The sequence below is a fragment of the Hylobates moloch genome, unplaced genomic scaffold (assembly GCF_009828535.3).
Source record: "Hylobates moloch isolate HMO894 unplaced genomic scaffold, HMol_V3 SCAFFOLD_1, whole genome shotgun sequence".
Classification (NCBI taxonomy): domain Eukaryota; kingdom Metazoa; phylum Chordata; class Mammalia; order Primates; family Hylobatidae; genus Hylobates; species Hylobates moloch.
Window position 1 is genome coordinate 164,239,253 of NW_026652276.1, and position 24,200 is coordinate 164,263,452.

The 24,200-nt window shown below is 39.7% G+C and overlaps 1 protein-coding gene across 3 annotated transcripts in view; it reads left to right on the top strand.

Moving 5' to 3' along the window:
• The window catches only part of SLC25A13 (solute carrier family 25 member 13), a 200,423-nt gene that overhangs the window by 147,973 nt on the left and 28,250 nt on the right, over positions 1–24,200 (top strand). For all 3 annotated transcript variants that reach the window (XM_032760934.2, XM_032760937.2, XM_058424494.1), the window contains one exon: positions 1,271–1,351. In XM_032760934.2, coding sequence (XP_032616825.1) covers positions 1,271–1,351 — 81 coding nt within the window. The remainder of the gene's footprint in view (positions 1–1,270; positions 1,352–24,200) is intronic.

Genomic DNA, 24,200 nt, shown 5'->3' on the forward strand with positions numbered 1-24,200 from the left:
CAGCAGGTTTGTTTGCTCAGAGGTGCTAGCTAATTTGAAAGCAGGGGAACTCACCACACACATTTTTTCATTATTCCCCATTTAGCAGTGGACATCCAAAAATGTGATAATAAACTTGAGAACTTTTGGTAGTTGCTGCCATCATTGTTGTCATCACAGCAGTAGCAGCTAAATTCCCTTCAGTATCTACCATATTAGGCACATGACATATATTACCTTTTACTGGTTTAATCTCAAGCAAAGCATGATCCACAGTTTACGGATAAGGAAACTGAGGCCTATCGGGCTTAAGTAGCCAACCTGTGTTCACACAAATCATGAGTGGGAGAACTAGAATTTAAAATCAGACTTGTCTGACTCCAGAGCATGTCTTTCTATTGCATCTGCTGTTTTTATAGGATTCATGGTTAGGGTGTGTTCTATAAAGCCAAATGTGCAGGGATCTGGGTTCTAGTTGAAGTTGATCCTTTATCAGATTATTTGCCCAGTGCCTGGCTCACATTTGACAGATGGTTGATATTCAGTTTAAGCGTTTGTGGAATATACAAATATTTGCATCACTAAGGCCATAAAGCCCCAGAAAGTAAAACTCTAGCTTTAGGTTGGGCTCTGTAACTTTGGAGCCTGAAATTCTTCTTTTACCCTTTTGTTATGTGACCTTGAGATAGCTAATCTTCTCTGGCCTATGTCTGCCAAAAAGATATGACTGTTTCTTAAAATTTCTTGTAGTACATACCATTTTGAGAATATTATATTAATTAATTAATGTAATTTATGTTCTTTGAGAATCCTTGAGGAATTTTTAGATACTGAATTTCTTCTAAGCTGAAAAAGTCTGCTCAGCCAAACTTATCTCCATGATGAGTACTGTTTTAGATTAATTCTTGTTAGAAGACTTGAAAGTGATTTTTAATCAAGCCTTATAAAACAGTTTTAAGTTGTAAGATATATGTTTTTATTTTGTCATTATTGTCAGTGTGTCTCCCTTCTTAAGCTATTCTAATTGCAGAACATATTTTTGGCTTTCATTTATCATTTAACTTTTCTCCTGAAACATCAGTGATGCATACATATTTTTCATTTTTTAAAACTGTATTATACTATTAAGAGTACTTCTCAAACTATTTTAAGATCTGTTAATTTGTGCAATTTATGATTACTCCAATAGACTGATAGAAAAAAATAGCATATATTGACAGATGCATATTTATAAGTGTTTAATGACTTTCTTTATGTTTTTCATCAGCTTCTATAAATATTTTTCTTCAAGGTGAACGATTTTGTGAGGGATAAATTTATGCACAAAGATGGTTCGGTCCCACTTGCAGCAGAAATTCTTGCTGGAGGCTGCGTAAGTACCTTTTGAAGATCTCTACATTGAAAAGACTTGTTTCACATATATATCACTACTATGGTCAACAGGTGTGGACTAAGGCTTCTGTTTAACCACAGATCCTGCACAAGGGCAGAGTCTACTAGGGCACCTCGGCTTTTCCTAGACAGGTGAACCATTCCAGAGGTGGAAGGGTAAATGTTTCTGATCTTACTGCTTGTTAAGTCGTGCCTGTTAAATTCGTCATTGCTTATGGTTTGTTCTGCAACAGAAGTCATTTGTGGCAGAAGTGTTTGGCCTTTGAAAAATCTTTGCTAACCTTTTCTAAAGTTAATTTTTAGTACATTCTTTCCTCGTGGCACCCTCTGCTGGGTCAGGCACTAAAACTTGTAGTTTGAAGTCAGCAACCATAGCTCTCTGCTTGGCTTTGCGTTGCAAGTGGCAGCAGCTGTTCAAGCTTCCACTGCTTTTGGGAGAACAATGCTAGGAAATAACTGGCTGAGTGTGCTCTGCATTGTCAAAAATGCTTGGAATGATTGTTTCCTTATATGGATGAATAACCTGCATCTTGTTCTGAAGCTCAGCAAAACATTGTGTCTCGTTTTATCTCATGTACTGGTTTGTTCATGTGAATGTAAATACTTTAAGTAAATTAAACTCTTATACAAAGACTAGTGTTATTTAAAGATAAGATTGGTTAAATAACAGGCTTTGATCACTCAGGCAATACAATATTGGTATTTTTTTTTATCTGAACCTATTTCTTATAAAAAAGATTAAGTCACTTTTTTAAATTGGCTTACTCTGGGCAGGAAGTAGTATTCCTGACGTAATTTTTTTCTTGTAGAGCCTTGAGTTTAGACGTTGGGCAATGTTTGTGTGGAAAGGGCTTATTGTCCTATCTAACGTTGAACGATGGTTTCTTAAATGTAGCAGGACCTAAGAAGTCCTAGCTCCTGGTATTCTTTAGAGATGGATGGAATTTGGCTACTGCCTGACTCTCTGTTTGATCACTGACCTGTCGGAGATGGCCAGGCAGGATCCCCTTGTTCTGTAACTTTAGGAGCGTTCAGGATGGAAAAAAGGAGCCTTTAATGTCCTAAATAAAAAGGGCACACAATAATAATCAAAGAGAATTTTAGAAGTTGCTCTTCTCCATAAGTACTCTCCATTTAAAACAACTCTATAGTTTCCATTTGAGTAGGCAGGTTTTCTAATTTTTGAATAGGTATATCCATAGGCTGTGCCTAGCCTAGTCCTTCAGGTTGTTGCAGGGCCCAGGATATAGCAGGGCTTTTTGGTAGGTCAGGTGGGGTTGTTGTTTTTTTAAGTTACATTTTAAACTTTCTGAAAAGATATGATTATAGATTTCTGTAAGAATTAAAATGTAAAATTAATTATGTGATACTACTCAAGATGTTGGCAATCATCATGGCATGGTGCCCAGAGGTTTATTTTCTTTTTAATGAAAGCATTTTGCCTGCACATACCTCTAGGTGCCAAGGAGATTGGTTGTGGCACGTATTTTCTAGGTGCCATCTGTAGGTGGTCTTGTTTTTGCATATGCGGCTGCCCATTTCAAACACAAAGCACATTGGCATCAGAAGTGTTGCCTAGTTATGTAAAGAGATGTAGCCCTTTTCAAACCTGATCTAAACACAGGCTTAAAATTGGAGCCACTTCGGCTTTACAGCTACTTAAAATATCTGTGAAATGAGGTTTGCCATCCTTCATCTCAAAGAGGTAGACAGTGGTCCTTAGCTTTTCAAGTCTTCTCCCTTGCCTTTTCCCCCCCTAGTCACTACTTTAAGAAGTAGGAGTTTATTTTCAGGTAAGCAATCCTGTAGGTAGCAGACAACCCAGGTCCCTTTAGATCTCTGAGTAGATGAATGGATGGTTCCATCATTTTCTGTGTGTGCGCACATGCTTTTTTTTTTTTTTTTTTAGACAGAGTTTCGCTCTGCCACCAGGCTGGAGTGCACGGTGGCGTGATCTCGGCTCTTGGCTCACTGCAGCCTCCACCTCCCGGGTTCAAGTGATTCTTCTGCCTCAGCCTCCCGAGTAGCTGGGACTACAGGCACACACCACCATGCTCAGCTAACTTTTTTGCATTTTTAGTAGAGACTGGGTTTCACCATGTTGGCCAGGATGGTCTCAATCTCCTGACCTTGTGATCCGCCTGCCTCAGCCTCCCAAAATGCTGGGATTACAGGCATGGGGCCACCCCGCCCAGCCATGCATTTTTTAAGTAACAGCAGCATCTTTCTTTGCAGGCTTTGTCAAAGTTTTCTCTATAATTGGAGTCAGTCACACACCTTAGAGGGTTGTTCTGAGTTCTACAGCCTCATCTGTCCTATTGGGAATACAAAGGGTTTTGTAAGGTTGTGTCACATGAGTGGTTCCTCATCTTAGTTCATCCAAGCATTGCTAGGTGTTGACTTTTAAGTCCCTGGGGAGCTCACCTTGCTTCATTATTACTGAGAATTAGTTCACATGGCTGACTTTTGCACTTGTAACCAAAGCTGCTCATTTCTTTGAACAAGGCTTGTTCTGTTTTATGATCTGTTTTCTGCAAAAATGAGGAAAGTATGTGGGGAGATCTTTGTCTCATGACTTCATAGTGTTTAGTTAAACAGCCTGTTTTATCGTATATATATTTTTTAGAATGAAAGTGTTAGTAAATTTGGAGGGGAAAAAATGATTGTCACTAAAAAGGAATAAAGTTTATCCCATTTCTTATTTATTATTTTTGGTATAATAAAGCCTGTAACTGAAGAGATTAAAAAATAATCTTCAGCTTCATTGATATATGTAAAAGGGCTAACTTTTATATCTAACTTTATTTTTAAACTCATTTTTTGCATTTGAGATTAGTTTTAGTTTAGAGCACTGTTAAAAAATTGACTTCAGTTTTCTGAGCATTTTTATAGATTCACACTTTAACAGTAGTGATACATTCAGCATGTTTTAAGACAAAACTCGATGCTGAGACTGGGGTTTACAAACTCTAAATCTGAAAGAATTCTTTGTGGTTTGTGTTTTCTCCATAAATTGGGTTTCTGCATTCTAAATTAGGCTTGTAGTTGTGGGAGTTCTGATGGAGACCTGGACCTTCAGTCTTCCCTGCATGAGGTATTTATATATGTATACCTTCTGTTTTTTTTTCCATCTTTTCCCTTCTTAGATAAAAAACTTGGCGCCTTTAGAGGGATGTGATTGAGTATCTGTGTTAGTGACCGTGGAAACTCTCAGTCAGTGTGTCAGAAGACAGAGGTTCTGTTACCACTAGCCACTTCCAGTTAGGTTCCCAGTGATTCTGAAAATTGATATATTACCTCTGAATATATTGTTTTTATTGCTTTTTTGCTGTTACTTTAAGAAAAAAGAAAAGATAATGTATGTAATGCAGTATGATCTGTAGGCTGCAGTGCTTCATTCAACAAAGTAAGTGTATGACTTTTATATATCTAATGTAATATGCATCTAGGTTGAAATCTTGAGGAGCCTGGGATCTTTAGCTTTTGATCCTTTGATCTTTAAAAAAAAAGTCACCAGGTAAGGAATACAAGTGGTGCAATGACTAGTTTCAAGGAAGGAATATAAATATGATGATTAATTTATTTGGCATGAAAATAAATCTAACATTACCAAGAAAGAAAGTCATAAAACTATGAACATCTGTCTTACAAAGCCATATTTAGTAAAAACTGTTTATATACCAATAGAAAGTAATAGTATAGGCCGGGCGCGGTGGCTCACGCTTGTAATCCCAGCACTTTGGGAGGCCGAGGCGGGCGGATCACGAGGTCAGGAGATCGAGACCACGGTGAAACCCCGTCTCTACCAAAAATACAAAAAATTAGCCGAGCGTGGTGGCGGGCGCCTGTAGTCCCAGCTACTCGGGAGGCTGAGGCAGGAGAATCGCTTGAACCCGGGAGGCAGAGCTTGCAGTGAGCCGAGATCGCGCCACTGCACTCCAGCCTGGGCGACAGAGCAAGACTCCGTCTCAAAAAAAAAAAAAAAAAAAAAGAAAGTAATAGTATAGTGTAGTAATTTTTGGAAAGACAAATTAACATGTTTTAAACTACGGTCCTTTAATAATGGGTCCAGGGTATTTTTTCATTGTGATGCACACATGTGTGTGCATGAGTGTGCATGTTGTAAATATAATTGGTGTTTATAGAAGTTTATATTCATTTTGAGTGGATTTTGAGTTGGAAAAACAATTTATATGCTTGTGTCACTGGTGCTAAAAGGGACTGGTGAGAGTAAAACTGTTGGGAAAACATGGAATGAAGAGTAATCTTAATTATACTCCCCTATAAATAAGTAGGACCCTAATGCTGTTTCCTGCCTGATTCCTACCATAATGGTGGTTCCCATATGCATGATGTGTTTATGCCGGTTTGTCCAGCCACATATCAAATACTGTTTTTAAGGCAAGTGCCACCTGACAGTGGTGTTTTTCATTCTAAGCATGTCTCTCTACTTTTTATTACCTGTGAATATCCTAAGCAGTATAAATGTTTGTTTTTGAATGCTTCATCCTAACCCAGTGCTCTAGGAACAACTCATATGATTCCCAGATTGATGCCTTTGCATTTTTTCCCATTAGTGCAACTCATGTGCTTTGCTTATCAGAAAATAATAGTAAATGGGAGTATTACATTCAAAGTGTTGGAATGTGGCAGATACTGTGTATGTCTGTTACAGTTGTGTGGGTTTCTAGATGGACTTATGGTTGGAACAGTGTATTCATTTAACTAAGTTTTTGGTTACTTGGGGTTTCTCCATAGACAACAGTCATTTCTTCAGTCTTACGATTTAAACTTATACATGATACTTAGTTTAAAAATGTTAACCCTCCCCACTGCCAGCATACACTCCTTATCTACCTATCAGCCTGCCTTCCCGTCATCTCCCCCTTCTTCTCCTGCTGCCATGGTTCTTACCACCTTCAAACATTCTGTATAACTTACTTATTTTTCATGATTTTTGTTTATTTTCTGTCCCCTTCACGGTAGAGTACAAGTTCTGCAAGGGCAGGGATCTTCTTATTCATTGATGCATCCTGGGGACTGCAGGCATTGCATGGTAACCTGTAGACTCTGTAAATATTGGTTAAATGAAAGAATTTTAAGGCTAAAATCACTCAAAAGTGATCTTGTCAATCTTCACAGCCAATCAACGACAGATCTGATAATGGACTCATTTATATCTTTTCTTTAATGTTAGTCAAACCCCTTCCCATCATTAACAATAAAACTTATCACCTTTCTCTCCAAGCCATACTTAATGATAATTCCCAAATCACCAAGAATAGAAAGCATAGAGATGGAGATCATTTTACAAAGTGAAAGTGTTCCTTTTAAAACCTTGCCATTCTAATTTTTTAGAATTGCCAACAGGGATGATGCTTCTTTTGTGTGTGTGTGTGTGTATGTGTAAAGTTAATCCTTTTGAAAATCATAGCCATTTGTAGTAAAAATAATCACATCTAACAAGAGGCAGTCCAGTTTACTGGAAAGAACATGGGCTTTTAGTCAGTTTGGGGTCCCAAGGCCTTCACCTGCCAGATGTGAATCAAGGATTAGACAACTCAGTTGACTTCTCTGAGTTGCAGTTTTCTTGTCTATAAAATTTAGATAGCAACTTTCTCTTTCAGTTATCTATTGCTGTATAACAAACCCCTCCAAAACTTAGTGGTTTAAAACAATAATCTGTTCTTTTTCATTAATGCTGCCTCCTTCCCATGGTTTCTGTCTCTTTCCCATGGTTTCAGCTGGAGTAGTGAGGCAGCTAGAAGGTCCAAAATGTCCTCACACAAATGGCAATCAGCTTGGGGCTCAGCTGGAGCCATGGCTGGGGGGACAGGTTCTCTACATGGCATATCTGCGTGAGCTTCCTCACACTATAGTGTCAGACTTAAGAAGGTGAGTTCTGAGAGCAGAATAAGAAGCCAAGAAAAATCTCAGGCCCAGTTTTTGAGGTTATGCAACATTAATTTAGCCACAATGTGTTTGTTAAAACAGGTTATAGGCCAGCCAGATTCAGTGCCAGGGAAAATAATCTACCTCTGAATGGGAGACGTGGCAGTGATGTTGCAGCCATCTTTAATGCACCACAGTTACCTTGCGTGATTGTGGGAAAAATTAGATAATATGTATGAAAGAATTAAATCATGACTTAAGTGCTAGTCTTCCTCCTCTTCTAGTGTCTACTTTTTAACTTCATATATATATATATATATATATAGAGAGAGAGAGAGAGAGAGAGAGAGGATTTTGTGAAAATGTTTTAGTTTGGCTTTTTGGGTGGAGGGAAATGTAATAGGTGTATTGGAGTTTGGATATGGCTGTTGAGGACCTCAGCTACCTCAGGCGCTCCTGAAATCTCTGGTCTTCTTTGTGAACCTGCTTATTTGTCATTTCTCTACTGATTGATTTCCTCTGCTGGGTAGCATAGCATCTTTTTTCTAGAAATGACTTTAATTTCATTCTGTGTCCACAATACATGCCAATCCCAGTTCTAAGGCTTTACTCCTAACAGGAATGATCTCAGTGTTTCTCCATCATTGAGGAGGAGAGGTGTTCTGATTATTGCTGCATAACAAATAATCTGAAAATTTAGTGGCTTCAAATAGATATTTATTATTATTCTCACTTGTGGTTCTGTGGATTGACGGGGCTCAGCCTGGGAGGGTTTGTACTTGGGATCCTTATATGGTTATGGGCTAGTGGCAGCTGGGGCCAGACTCATCTGAAGGGTCAACCGGGATAGATATCCAAGGTGGCTCACTCTTGTAACTGAACAGCTGGGGCTGTGCTCCAGAGCACCTGCTTGACTTCTGTGTGTAGCTTGGTCTTTTCAAACATTGACAGTTTGATTCTTAGAGGGAGCCTCCCAAGAGCAGGCATCATAAGAGTCCTGGGCAGAAACAAGACTTCTTATGACCTGACCTTGAAGGTCACTGCCAGTGCATTCTGTTGGTCAGACAAGCCAGTTAGGCTGGTGCAGATTCAACAGGAGAGAAATTAGACTCTACATCGTAATAGGAATAATAGCAAAGGATGTTTCAACTACCACTGGAGGATTCAGTAAGCCGTGTTGTGGGCTGGGAACATCTTCATTGCCCTTCACCTTGTGAAGGTTTCATAGCCCATCTCATGCCTTCTCTGAGGGTCTGTTGCTGATCCTAGAACCCATTCATTCTCTAGATTGATTCTGGTAGCAGGGGGCAGAAAATCACCAAAGTTGGAGACAATCAAATGAAGGTTTACTTTAAGGGTACCCATTAAATGAAATTGAAGGCTCTTGAGAATGGAGGCAGCATTAGGAACTGGCTACTCTCTCCATTTTCTCTACTTGGCCTTTGTCTCTCTCACAGTGACTTTGCATCCCTCTGCATATCTTTTGACTATTCTAATCCATAACTTCTTCTCTTCCTGAAGAATTAGTGTTGACTTTCTCAAGAATTCCCTTCATGTTCTTGCCAGCCACCTAGCCTTTCTCTGCAGTAGGAGACAGCCTCTTTTCATCCCTTGCCCCAGCCCCAGCTAATTAGCTCAAGTTGTTCAGTTTTGTTTTGTTTTTCATTTAATTATTGAGAAAGGAAATCTGGTTGGCAAACCTCATCTTTGTGTGCCAGGCCATACATATGGCAGCCTTGAGTGATGGCCCCACCCAGATATTAATGACTTTGCTTAACATTCCCATTTGTTTCAACTATCTATAAGTGTCTTCAAACCTTTCTTGTACTGTTTTGTTTTTAGCTCTGAATTCTGTAAGTTTGCCCTGAATAGTATTGTATATACTTTGGTCATAAAATATACTCAAAGTCACCATTCCTTATGATTGAACTTGAAACCCCTGAAGACTTCATACTCAATCATATCAAACCAGGAAGAAAATTTCCTCATATAATGAATACATATACTCTGACAATCAGAGCTAGTGAGACAGATTGCCTGAAGTGGATTTAAGTCTTACTTCGCAATCTTTTTCTTCCCAGGATTTCCTGTGGATACGTAGCCTCATAATGTGTTTTTTTTTGTTTTTTTTTTTTTTTTTTGAGACGGAGTCTTGCTCTGTCGCCCAGGCTGGAGTGCAGTGACGCAATCTCGGCTCACTGCAAGCTCCGCCTCCCGGGTTCACGCCATTCTCCTGCCTCAGCCTCTCCGAGTAGCTGGGACTACAGGCGCCCGCCACCACGCCCGGCTAATTTTTTTGTATTTTTTTTAGTAGAGACGGGGTTTCACCGTGGTCTCGATCTCCTGACCTCGTGATCCACCCGCCTCGGCCTCCCACAGTGCTGGGATTACATGTGGTTTTCTTAAGGTAGAATTTTTATTTCACTATGCAAGTCTCTGCACATATCTTACCTATAAATGTAAGATGATGTGAGGCTTAATCATTAGGTTGAATTTTTATGAAGTCACTCTTGTGTGATGTGAATTAATCAACATACATTATGCATTATAGTGATGCTATAGCAATAATGTTAATTTTTTAATGCTTGTATATAGCCTGTTGTAGTTCAGTGAAAATCTAGTGATTATATTGTTTTCAAATGTTATTATTGTTATTATTTGAAATATTCCCTGGGAGAACTTTTTGCATACTCCCCCAAAATGTAAGACCATATCAAAGATTTTCTTGATTTGTACTTACACTTTATCCCTGCCTTCCATCTCTGCTTGACTTGGAGGGTTGGAGACTGTATCTGGTATTATATGACCTGCTGTCTTTGTCAACCATGGTCACTGCTTTGCCACTTGAGGAGATCTTCCTTCATAACTTCGTGCTGACAACTAATTGCATCTCACAGACCTTGAATAAATGGCTGAACTGAGACATCTATAAATATGGATGACAGGGCCTATGTCACACTGTTATAGCTGTGTGTCTAGCATTGTGTCTGACATATGGAAGAAACTAAAAAAAAAAAATCTGTTGAATGAATAAATGCTTGACTACAAGGTATTGGTCATAGATTTGGAAAGGAAGGGTAGTGACTCTGTATACCATGTTACTATTAATTTAGAGACTGATGGCCAGCAAAGAGGAATTAACTCCAAAAATTGGTGGGAGAGTAGGGGTGCAGGAATTGAGGGAATAGCTGTAACCATGGCTAGGTGTCTACATATCCAGGATATTTCACAAGAAAGTATTCCATGATCACCCTGTAATAGAACCAACCTTTATAAGGCTCCTATTTATTTTATTTGACTTCATTTCTAAGAATGACAAATAAATAATCCCCAAATATATTCAGAATCTTAAGAACAGGATGAAGATAAACAACTTGGAGCATTTGGTATAGCTTATTTATTATGGCTTGTATTTTAAGTAGAAGAGACTTTGTTGAATGACTAACATGAAATTATGTCAGAGTCATGAAGTTGGGCAATGTGTTTTAATTTACTCCGTCCACTGCTATTTGCTGAATATCTCTTTTATCTGTGAGCTCTACATACAATAATAATAGTTGTGCTACATACAAATTATTTTCATGTCTCTGTTTAACATTGAGTTAGTAAGAAAGTAAATGGAAAATATGTTGAACCTTAGATTCCTTTACAAGTCTTTATTTTCTGATTTATTCAAATGTCAAACACTGTCATCACTTGTGTATTCATCTTAATGAAACATAAATCACTAGACATTTATTACTATATGTCTTGTTTGTAATTACAATTTTGTTTGTGTCCAGATAATCATAGAAAAGAGGAGCTTTAAAAAAGGAGGAGCCAATTAATAGCCAAAAAAAAAAAAAAAATGCTAACCTCATGGCACTATCTAAATTTGCAGATTTCTGAAAAGCCAAGAGGCAGCTCCATCGGTGTTCTCAAAAAGTCCTCTAGGCAATGGGACTAAGGCATTGGTCTTGAATAGAGTTTTGCTGCTTGCCTACTCCAATGAGAGGTTCTTTCTCCAGATGATTTCAACTTGGACTGAGGGCAAAAATAAAAGAAATATCTGATGGTACTAAGGGCTCATGGGTGCTATAGATTGAATGTTTATTTTCCCCACAATTGCTATGTTTAAACCTAACTCCCAGTGTGATGATATTAGAAGAGTGGGACCTTTGGGGGTGATTGGGTCATGAGGGTGGAGCCTACAAGTTGAGATTAGTGCCCTTATAAAAGGGATCTGAGAGAGGTCCCCACTCCTTCCTCCATGTGAGGACACAGTGAGAAGACAACATCTGTGAGCCAGGAAGCAGCGCTCACCAGATTCCAACTGTGCCGGCACTGTGATCTCAGATTTCGAACCTCCAGAACTCTGAGAAATGAATTTATGTTGTTTATAAGCCACGTAGTCTGTGATACTTTGTTATAGAAACCCGAACAGACTAAGACAGTTAAGGATAGCCTCCCTGGCTAAGGGCTGCCTCCAGTGGCTCAGAAATGTCATCTTATTAGGGGAAAGTCCAACTCTCGTGCTAGACACTGGGCCAGCCAGATATTTCCTTTCTGTTTTTCTCCCTTTACCCTCTCTGGGAATGTCTCAGAGTTGTTTGACTCAACACAGTTCAAATATTGGGCCATCTTTCTGGATTTCTAGTAAATAGGGAGGAGTTTGTTATGATAGGAAAATCTGAAGAAAGACTGGGTCATAGCTTTCATACAATTAAGGTACTTTAGACATTGAAGGTCTGTAAATCATTAAACTATTCTGGTAGTAGTAGTCAAAATACACATGTATAACAGGCAGACCCCAAATGTTAACATATTTGACAGGCCTGTAACTTAATTGCTTTTTAATGTCAGTGAAATGGATTCCACTTTGGTTTCTTGGCCAGGCTTCTATGGGCCCATTAAAACCCCATGAAGCTGAAAACATGAAACTTAATATTTGTAAAACATGTAAACAGAATAGCCTTTTTCTGCCTCACCATGTGGTTAAGAAATTAGGACTAGGATATTTTCAGTTTGGTATCTTTCTCAGAATCCAATTAGAGTAAGAATATATTTTATTATCTTTTCAATATTGTTAATAATCTAGTAACAGATTTTTCACTTAAGAGTTTTATTTTCATACCAAATCAAAAGAAAAAATATTCTGTATTGCTTTATGTTTAGAGATGTGCATTTAGTCAGACAGTCTAACTTAGTGTATTCATTTGGTAGGGCTGCCATAACAAAATGCCTCATACCACAGAGTGGGAGGCTTAAACAACAGAGACTGGAAGTCCTAAGGTGTTGGCAGTTTTGGTTTCTTCTGAGGCCTCTCTTCTTTTCTTGCAGATGGCCGCCTTCTCACTGTGTCCTCACATGGTCATCCCTCAATCCATGTGTTATCTGTGTCTTAATCTCTAATTATAAGGACACCAGTTATATTGGATTAGGGCCCATCCATTTGACTTCATTTCTTCTCAATTACCTCTTAAAAGGCCGTAAATCCAAATCCAGTCACATTCTGAGGTCCTGAGAGTTAGGACTTCAGTATGCAAATTTTGGAGAGATGCAATTCAGCCCTAATGCTAGGGTTTAAGAAAAGGTCTTTCTTTCAGTTTGTGAGGACTCAAGTTTCTGATTGCAGGAGGGTGATGATGTATCTTGTGAAGGCAGTGGGCCCAACACACTTCCCTTCAGAGCTGGGCAGGGTGAGTGGCCTCCCAACCTCATGCCACCTCATCTTTGCTAGCTTCTTTGTGAGGTTGCTGAATGCCGTCTTCAGCACTTGCGAACAGTTGTGGACAGCACTTGACTGCGGTTGGGCAATGTGTTTTAATTTACTCCATCCACTGCTACTTGCTGAATATCTCTTTTATCTGTGAGCTCTACATACAATAATAATAGTTGTGCTACATACAAATTATTTTCATGTCTCTTTAACATTGAGTTAGTAAGAAAGTAAATGGAAAATATGTTGAACCTTAGATTCCTTTACAAGTCTTTATTTTCTGATTTATTCAAATATCAAACACTGTCATCACTTGTGTATTCATCTTAATGAAACATAAATCACTAGACATTTATTACTATATGTCTTGTTTGTAATTATAATTTTGTTTGTGTCCAGATAATCAAAATAATGTATTTGGGTTTAAGTAAAAGTCTATTCTATAACTTTATATTAATCTATTTTTGACACATGTAAGCACACATTTTAGAATGTCAGTGTGCAATTAGATATTCTTAGCACATGTCATTTGTGAAAAGCACTTTAAATCTAAGTACATTCAATTGAGCATAATTAAAATATCAAGATACATATTCTTCATATACATTTTGCCACTTAATTTTTTAAGTAGCTATAAGTATCTACCATGTGAATTCAAATTAAAGGAGGGTGATTAAATTACAGTTATATTTAATGCTTTTAGTTTAAAATATAGTTGAAATTGTGCTATATTAAAAAATATACTGCCATGTTTTCTGTGGACAGCAGACTGATGATGGGTTTAATTTTTTTTAATGCAAGACAATATTCTCTGAACATTCTCAAGACTGTTGACTAGAATGATTGGGGGTTGGGAGGCATAAGAAGGCTTGTATTTTTATCTAATGAGTTCTTTTGACTTGACTCCTGAAGTCTCAAGAAAATGTTCGGGAATACTATCTCATTTAATAAAGAAGCATTGGAGAAAGCCTTGTTTTGTTGATACAGATGAAAGGAAATGGATCATGGGGAAATACAAACTGGAGCTCCTGAACCCGTATCCTTTAGATAATGTATTTAGGCTACTGATATTTCCTATCATTGTGAAAATGAGCAGACAGCCTTGGTGAGTCAGTTTTAAGGCACATGTAACTGTTAAACCTACTCGTCCACAACTGTTGTACCTAAAGTATATTATTATTGTAGTGAAGGCCATTGTTCTTGGAGTACTTAGAGAAAATGGGGCTGTACATTAGAACTCTGGATTATGTTGCCTTTCTAAAATATTTGATTTCTTAAAATTCTGTTTGTTTGTTTGTTTGTTTTCCGAGATAGAGTCTTGTTCTGTCGCCCAGACTGGAGGGCAGTGGTGTAATCTTGGCTCACTGTAACCTCAGCCTCCTGGGTTCAAGCAATTCTCCTGCCTCAGCCTCCCAAGTGGCCAAGACTACAGGCATGCGCCACCATGCCCAGCTAATTTTTGTATTTTTAGTAGAGAGATGATTTTGCCATGTTGGCCAGGCTGATCTCCATTTCCTGACCTCAAGTGATCCGCCTGCCTCAGCCTCCCAAAGTGCTGGGATTACAGGCGTGAGCCACCGCACCCAGCCCTTAAAATTCTGTTTTTAAAAAATAAATAGCTATATCACTTCCCTATGCCAAACCAGAAGTGTCAACAATGAAGTCATTATGTAACATGGCAAGAGGGATTCGGGTGGCAAAACCATAAGGAGGAGAAGAAGAAATCAAGCTTATAGAAGCATATAGACACTGAGTGAAAGACGCAGTGATAGGAACCACAGTTTGGTTTCTTTGCAGACTAGCCCATTTCAGAGAAGGGGGTATTAGAAGAAAAAACCTATAATTTTACTTTGAGCTGTGAAGACCATTTCACGTGAAAAAAAAAAAAAAAAACAGATCATTTGGAAATAATGATGCTTTATATCAGTAGAACGCTGTGCGTTTGAGAAGCTTGGTGCTTGGACTTCACGCTGACATGGTTGTAGTCACAGTCCTATTGCCCTTTCTGGTTGCTCTCAGCACTCCTGGATGCAAAGGTGAATTTATGAAGATCATGGACTTCTGATACGAATTACAGCAGCCAAAACTGTCATATGGAAATGTGAACTTAAGATTGTATTGGCAGATAGGTGAAGCACCCATTGCTCCTATCTTGAAACGACTATGCTATATTTAGACAAAATCAGTATAATTATTTTGCAAGCCTATTTGAATAAAATTAAAACTGTCACTAGTTACATATTTTTGAGCCTAAAATATTTCTCACGGCTGGGCATGGTGTATCATGCCTGTAATCCCAGCACTTTGGTGGGCCAAGGCAGGTGGATCACTTGAGGTCAGGAATTTGAAAACAGCCTGGCCAACATGGTGAAACACTGTCTGTACTAAAAATACAAAAATTTGAGAGGCTGAGGCGGGCGGGTCACGAGGTTAGGAGATCGAGACCATCCTGGCTAACACGCTGAAACCCCATCTCTACTAAAAACACAAAAAATTAGCCGGACGTGGTGGCGGGTGCCTATAATCCCAGCTACTTGGGAGGCTGAGGCAGGAGAATGGTGTGAACCTGGGAGGCAGAGCTTGCGGTGAGCCAAGATCATGCCACTGCACTCCAGCCAGGGTGACAGACGGAGATTCTGTCTCAAAAAAAAAAAAAAAAATTGGTTGGGTGTGGTGGCGAGCACCTGTAATCCCAGGTACTTGGGAGGCTGAGGCACGAGAATCTCTTGAACCTGGGAGGCGAAGGTTACAGTGAGCCGCGTTTGCACTACTGCACTCCAGCCTGGGCGACAGAACGAGACTGTGTCTCCAAAATAAATATATAAATAAAATATTCCTCAAGGATTCAGATTTGGGGATTTTACTGTCCAGAAGCCTAGCTTTCTCATTATTGATTAATCCACGAAGAAAAATTTGATATATCTGATGAAAATCAGTTATATTGTACCTAGAAAAACATCTCTTCCATATTACTTCATGTATTTTAATGTCACTGAATCCATTGGTTAATCTTTATCTCTTAGAAGCTCTTAAAGTCACAGGAATTCTAGTTCATATGATCAGATTAACCAAAAATTCAGGCAGCTACTCTGTTCAAACAGGAAAGAAAAAACTGAAAATGAATTGTTTTATTGAATCTGCTTTTTCACAATAGACAACTAGGCATAATGGTTCTGAGCGTGGGTTAGAAATTGGGCAAGTCTGGGTTCCCATTCTTTTACTACCTTGAAGAGAAGTCCCTTGCTTCCATCTCATCTCTAGAAAGACGGGAATAATATAGCTTGTGTCAGCATGATTGGGGGAATGAAGGAGTTGATGTCTGTGAAGGGTTTAGCACAGTGCCTCCTACATCAGAAATGCTTGACACATGTCTGGCTCTTCTTCTCTAGGAAGGAGAGGAGGGGAGAAGAGAGAGTTTGCAGGGCCATAGTTATTCAAATAGTTATAGCTATCTCTTCTTTCTGGTCACACTGGTGGGTAATTTGTTCTTGAAAAGTGTCTCAAGATGACTGCTCCCACTTAGTAGCTGGAAAATCACATCCTTCCGGAAAGGGATCTAGAGGACAGACATGTGTGAAGTGTACATTGTTAGAGGGCTGACTGGAAATAATCAGTGCAGAGATCACTGTGGGCAGAGCCACAGCCTTCAGGTCCCATAAAGGGCAGAACGATAGGAATAATCTACTGCATAGGAAAGCCAAAGAAAGGAAGGAGGACGAAAAGCACTCTGGGGAGGAAAGAATAATTGGGGTTCACTACTGGGATATCTTTCCCTCTGCTGGAAGATCCTTCATACATAATGAATCACAGTTTGGAAATGGAGCCTTTGAAAAAAAAATCCTTACACAACTGGTAAGAGAGAAGTCTCATACCAGCCACTGAATTTTTGCAGCAATTTGGGCCTCCCTCCACAAGTGTACTTTCAGACTCAAATTCCTCCAGCATCCAGGACCTCTTGATTAACTGTGTACTCTCGATAAAGAGAAAAAGATGACACCTCTGGGAAGCAAGAATTGGTTGAAGCTGGGCCCGGTACAGTGGCTCACACCTGTCACCCCAGCACTTTGGGAGGCCAAGGTGGGTGGATCACTTGAGGCCAGGAGTTTGAGACCAGCCTGAGCAACATGGTGAAAACCGTCTCTACTAAAAATACAAAAAAACTAGCCAGGTGTGGTGGCGCACACCTGTAATCTCAGCTACTCAGGAGGCTGAGGCACAAGAATCTCTTGAACCCAGGAGGTGGAGGTTACATTGAGCCAAGATAGTGCCACTGAAAAGACTCTGACTTAAAAAAAAAAAAAAAAAAAAATTGATCTGAAATCATCAAAACACCTGCTCCATCCTCTTTAAAAAAAAAAATGATAAAACATACATTACTTACGAGTTGGTCCGAGGGACTCCTAGCTACAAGTAGAAGGGGTCCACTCTACCATTGACTGTGTGCAAAGTAGCACTTTTTATCTACCTTTTTAAGATACTCGGCCAGATGCAGTGGCTCACACCTGTAATCCCAGCACTCTGGGGGGCTGAGGCAGGCAGATCACCTGAGGTCAGGAGTTCAAGACCAGCCTGGCCAACATAGTGAAACCCCGTCTCTACTAAAAATACAAAAATTAGCCAGATGTCGTGGCATGCACCTGTAGTCCCAGCTACTTGGGAGGCTGAGGCCTGAGAATCGCTTGAACCCAGGAGACAGAGGTTGCAGTGAGCCAAGATCACATCACTACACTCCAGCCTGGGTAAGACAGTGAGACTCTGTCTTAAAAAAAAAAAAAAAAAAAAGAAAGATACTCAGTGATTCTGTGACTCTGCATATTTGGATCTTTCCATTTATCTAGTCTTCTGCTAAACTTTAAAAATTTCTGACACTTTATAAATGTGTGTAAATGTGTACTGATATAAGATCCTCTACATGATTTTTTATTCAGAATATTCCTGTCTTCCGACATCTTCAGGAAACCCTGTTGGGGTTTTGTTTAGGAGGATTGCTTTGAATTTAGATTAACTTAGGAAAAAGTTATAATATTTGACTGTTATAATCATTTTTAGGAAAATTTGCATTTTAAATTTATAGCCCAAGTGACGTATTTGCAACATTGAATCTAATGATACTTACTTCTCTTACATTCAAATGTTTATGTGCCTTTAAAAAATACATTTTTTCTTCATTTTTGATCCTATACATTTCATGTTAAGTTATTCTTTATTAATGCCACTTGTAAAAGAATAAAAATATGTAAGATTTCTTTTGGTGTACCAGTTCCATTGTTCTCCTCTAATAAAGATACATAATGTTTTTGAATGTCAGGTCCTCTTTTGAAAAATGCTACAAAAAATTTGTTCACACTGGTGCTAGTATTCAATACTAATAGAGTGGGCAATAAAATGTTCCTCAGTTCCTGATAATAGCCTGGGTGAGAGTCCATGTGGCACTGAACTTAGTAATTTATCTTCTACAGTCGTGGGTGCACACAGTAACTCTTAATAGAGAACCCGCTGTGGTGCTGCCTGCAGCTCTGGCTCCCCTGCGACCAGGTGCAGGTATGCAGCCCAGTGCAGATGTGCAGCCCTCAGCCCTGTTTAAACACATGGCCACCTGCTGTACCTTCTAACCTGTTTTGAGTTGAGGAACAGAATGCGTGAGCCTATGAACTCACCTCTGTGGTCATCAGCTGCTTCATCTTCTCTTCTGTGTTACAGATCACAGTAACTTAATCATAACTTCCTATGGAGAGCCAGAATATTATTTTACTATTGATTCCGAAGGGGTCTTTTGTTGCTGATGTGGTTTATGCATCAGAACTTTAGTTGTTCTTGTGCCAAATTCAATTCTGTTTGATTTTTTTTAATCTTCAAAGCATAAATAGTAAAGACAACTATGATTTGTCAGTTTGTGCTCTGTAACAAATTTATTCCCCAACTCTGTATGTCACTAAAGCAAATCCAAACTCTTCATGTTCTACCTTTCACTCCTCCATTCAGAACTTGTACTGTTATGCGTAAGCATAGCATAATTATCCCTAGTAGTTTTATCTTTTCACTCTTTCCCCTAGATATTTTCTTCTTAATTACCCTAAATGAATTGTCATTGTTTCTTGATTGCTCTCGTAAACTGCTGTCATTTTCTCACTTTCCCTTCCCCTGTAAGTAGACTACACAGCTCTCTCATTCCCCAGCATCCTCCTTCCAATCCTAGGTCACCCCATGTGCTGGACTTTGCCTCCCTGTGTCAGTAGATGTTGTTGGTCCTTTCGCCTTCTCACTTCTGGAAGCCCTGTTCTTAATTCTTGTGCCTGGATTGCTGTACCACCAGTGTACAGCAGAGGTTTTTCATCACTTCATGGTCTCTCACCACTTTCCATTTTTCTTCTTCATCCTCCCACCTTATCTAAGCCCCTGCCTTCAGTTATGTATGTGGGGTGATGCCCTCATCTGTGTCTCTCATCCCTCTTAACTCACCCTTCCACTGCCTTCTAAATGTGTCATTCGTGTTTCCAACACTTTGTTCCTATTACGCAGATGCAAAAACTTGGATCCTTTCTTTGAGCTTACCCACTCTTTTTGCCCTATATTCAGCAGCCAAACCCTGTTGGTCTCTGTTGCATCTATTACCCAGCCACCTCTACTCAGTATAGATATGATTGTTCTAATTCTGGCCTTTTATCACTCACCTAGTCGGCTAACACCCTAATTGTGATCCCTGCCTCAGGCTCTGCCTCCCTGATGAGCCCTCTCCCCTCTGCTGCTTAGGCATCTTCCCAAGGCATAGATAATGCTCAGACTTCTACAGCTCCTGAGCTGTGTTTACCAGCTCTCCTGCTGCTACATAGTAGCACAGACCATCTCCAAAATGCAGCCTGTTCTTCTAGGCAGCATCCTGGACCTTCCATGAGTTGGCTCCAGCAATCTTATTTTCAGCCACCTTCTTTCATACCCCTTCTCCATGCCATCTAGAGCAAAAGGCTGCCATGATAAGAACTGTAAGTGTGCCGCTGGCATCCAGCCACTCAAGCTTGGAATCCAAGCTTCACCTTCCTAGCTACATGACTCCAAGCATGTTAAATAGCCTCCTTTACTTTTTGTAGCCTCAGTTTCTTCACTGAAACCAGGATTTTATTCATTTATTTTTATTGAGACAGAGTCTTGCTTTGTCACCCAGGCTGGAGTGCAATGGCACAATCTTGGTTCACTGCAACCTCCGCTGCCCAGGATCAAGTGATTCTCCCGCCTCAGCCTCCTGAGTAGCTGGGATTACAGGCACCTGCCACCATGTCCGCCTAATTTTTTTGTATTTTTAGTAGAGATGGGTTTTAGCCATGTTGGCCAGCCTGGTCTCAAACTCCTGACCTCAGGTGATCCACCTGCCTTGACCTCCCAAAGTGCTGGGATTACAGGCGTGAGCCACTGAACCTGACCTATTATTTATCTTATTACTTACCTTATAATATTATGAAGACCAAAAAACAATTTTTTTTTTTTTTTTTTGAGACAGAATCTCACTCTGTCGCTCAGGCTGGAGTGCAGTGGCACGATCCTGGCTCACTGAAATCTCTGCCTCCCGAGTTCAAGTGATTCTCCTGCCTCAGCCTCCTGAGTAGCTGGGATTACAGGTGTGCGCCACCATGCCCAGCTAATTGTGTGTATTTAGTAGAGATGGGGTTTCACCATATTAGCCAGGCTGATCCTGAACTCCCGACCTCGGGTGATCCACCCACTTTGGTCTCCCAAAGTGCTGGGATTATAGGTGTGAGCCACCACACCCGGCTCAAGAATTCTTATAGAACTCTTACCACAATCCCTGGTACTTAGTAAGCTAGAGGAGCCTTAATAAATGCTAGAGGATGATGATGTTGATCTCATCATAATTATCATCCTTATTAAAATTTCGCTTGACAGAAGTGATGCTGGGTATATTACCCATATAAGTGTGGTATGCCCTTGTCACTGTGCCTTTGTGCCTTTCTCTGCCTGGACTACCAAAATCCTAGTCACACTGTAGTCCCCAGCTAACATGTTACCTTCTCACTGGCTTAATCACCTCCCAGTCAGGAGAGCTCTTGCCCTCCTTTGAACTGTCATATCAGTTTGTCTGGACCTTGGCTCTTATCATATAATTATCTGTTCTCATGTTCCATTTTCTGTATTTATGAGGCATATAGTTATTGAACTCCATTGAAAATCCTTTCCTCTGCCTGCTGGCTATATAGCCCTCGGTACGTTGCTATATTAGTTTGCTAGTGCTACCAAAACAAAATACCACAAACTAGGTGGCTTAAACAACAGAAAATTTATATTCTCACATTTCTAGGGTCTGAAAGTTCAAGATGAAGGTGTTGACCGGGTTGGTTTCTTCTGAGGTCTCTCTCTTTGGCTTGTAGATGGCTGCTTTTTCCTTGTGTCTTCTCTTTGTGTCCTATATGTCTGTGTCTCAGTATTCTTTTCTTATGACAAACCAGTTGGATGGGATTATGTCCCACCCTAAAGACCTCTTTTTAACTTAATTTCTCTTTTAAAGGCCCTGTTTCCAACTATAGTCACATTCTGAAATATTTGAGAGTTAGAACTTCAACTATGACTTTTGGTAGAACACAGTTCAGCCCGTAACAGTTGCTTTAATCTTTCTGTGCTTCGATTTCCTCTACGTAAAATCTGCAAAAAGTACCTCTTGAGTGGACTGAAAATATGTAATATATGCAAAGCAACACCTTAATACCCCTTAATAGATGTTTAATGAATATTCATTACTTCTACCCTTACTACTTCAAGCTCCATGAGAATGGGAATAAAGCATCTTGTGTCCTTGCAGTTCCTAGGACAAACTTTGAATTGCTTATAAATATTTGGTAAATGAAAAATCAAATAGCAGAAGTGAGTCTGTAATAATTGTATGCATTTCTCTTTCTCTCTTAGATGGATCCAGATACTAGATGATAACTAAGATTTCAGTAACAAAAAGTATACCAGGAAACATGTAGAAAAGTCAGTGTTACTGCTGTAAATATAATATGCCACACTGAGCCAGTTCAGTATGGAATATTTTCCCGTGTCCTACTTGCCACAGACTCCAGAAAGTCATAGGGAAATGATTTGTGACAAAATTGCACACACACAAAAAACCAGTATCTTCACACAGCCAGAGCTCTCAAGTGATGAGGGACTCAAAGACATTGTGTACAATAGGTGTTCCTGTCCGTTGTCTGCCGATTCAGCTATCTTTGATCTCTGTAAAAGAGGAACCATGGGTATGGTACTGTGAATGGATAATAGACCAGGAATTGGAAGAGCAGCAGGCAGTGTGCTGCTCAGTGATCAAGTCATGGAGAGACCCAAACACCATGCATCTGATGATAAGCATCTTCTCTTGGTGCCTTGGAGTCTCTCATTTCCTTCCAGTTTGACTCCAAAGGGCCTGTTTCATCTTCAGCACCTTTACAATGTGCCACTTTGAGTCTGTAGGTTCTTTCTTTCAGAGGCCACCACAGATAATGGGTACATCATTATGTTTTCTTGATATCACTACATTCTTTCTTCCCGGTGCATCTGCCTCCTGCAGCTCTCTGAAGTGGATTTGACTCCTTATCATCCCTAGTGATAACTAACTCTGTTTTAAAAGAATTGGTATCTGTTGGTTGGCTTGGAGTCAGGGAGTTGAGTGTAAGTTCTTGTTTTATTGTATATAATGCTAGCAACTTTTACCAGTGTTAGTAAAGATAAGAGATAATAAGACAATTCTGTACCTAAGAATTGTACGCTTTCATAACAGCACCATTTGGATATGTAGAAAGAGTTTATTGTGAGATCAGATGTAAAACAAATAAAAGTTATTCGTGAAATGATATGGAAGACTGGGATTAGAAACTGTGGCATTCAGGAAGCCAGTTAAGCTGATTCTCAGAATTGACAGAGATTCTAGAGATGGTGTAGTGCAGATGGTGTAGTGCAGGGATTCTCAGCCTCACTGCACATAATAATCTCATAGGAAAATTTTAACAAGGACAGATGCAGAAATTCTTATTAAACTGTCAGGACTGAAGTCCAGAGGTCACTATATTTTAAAAAGGTCTGCAAGTGATTGTAACATGCGTCTGTGGAGGAAAACATCAATGTAGGAGAAAAAGGGAAAGAAACCAACTGGAGTAAAGGCTCTGTCTTGAGCACTGTGCTGGCTCCTGTACGTTCTCCATCTCTTTTTATCTTCATAGTAAGTGAGATGGTTTGACAAATAGGGAGACTGAAGCGCTGCCTTCATGGCACCAAGAGAAGATGCTTATCATCAGATGCATGGTGTCTGGGTCTCTCCATGACTTGATCACTGAGCAGCACACTGCCTGCTGCTCTTCCAATTCCTGGTCTATTATCCATTCATAGTACCATACCCATGGTTCCTCTTTTGCAGAGATCAAAGATAGCTGAATCGGCAGACAATGGACAGGAACACCTATTGTGCACAACTGCCTCCTTCCCTGCTGTTGACAGTGCTTGGATGAATATGCATTGTATGCCTCTTCTCTTTTCCAAGAAGACTGGTGTTCTCTGATTACTTTGCATTTTACCCTGGATAGAGATGGTCTTACCCTCTTTTGAGCTTCAAAAAATCAGCCTTCAGGCTAATTCCAACCTGGTGAATCTTTCTCAGCAATTCTACCCCCATAAAACACTCTTTACATTTTAAATTTCTATTCATTTTTCTAACTATTTGTAAGATTTTCATATGAAGAGTTCTGGTTCAGAAACACAGAGAAAATCCTTACTATGCCTCTCACGTGGTTACTTGGCTAGGTGTGTTTCAACTCATCATTCTGCCAACCGTAAATAGCTGAGTCCATATCACATGGGAAATGTAGGTGCAAATTCACAAAACACTCAAGGGCTGTAAACAACCAGGGGGTTGTTCTTCCCATGGACCTGCAGGTTGCAGCAGCAGCGTCTGAGCAAAACAGAGCTGTTCTGAGCAGTAGGGCAGGGAGCAGCACGTCTTTGTGTGGACCAGAACGCACCAGCCTCTGGGTGTATCATCTCACACTCTACTTCCTAGAGTAAGGCCCTTTCTTGGGCCTTTTAGTGAATCCAACCCAGGTTTGTATTTTATGTTGTCTCCCCGCCCAAAAAAAAATTCATTTGCACTTAAGGAAGAACAAGAGTGTCTTGATTAAGGTATCAAGTTGGTAAAAATGGTAAAAATGGAAAAACAATTTGATTTAGAGAGTTAATGAACATCTTTCTTTGATTCTTTTCGTTA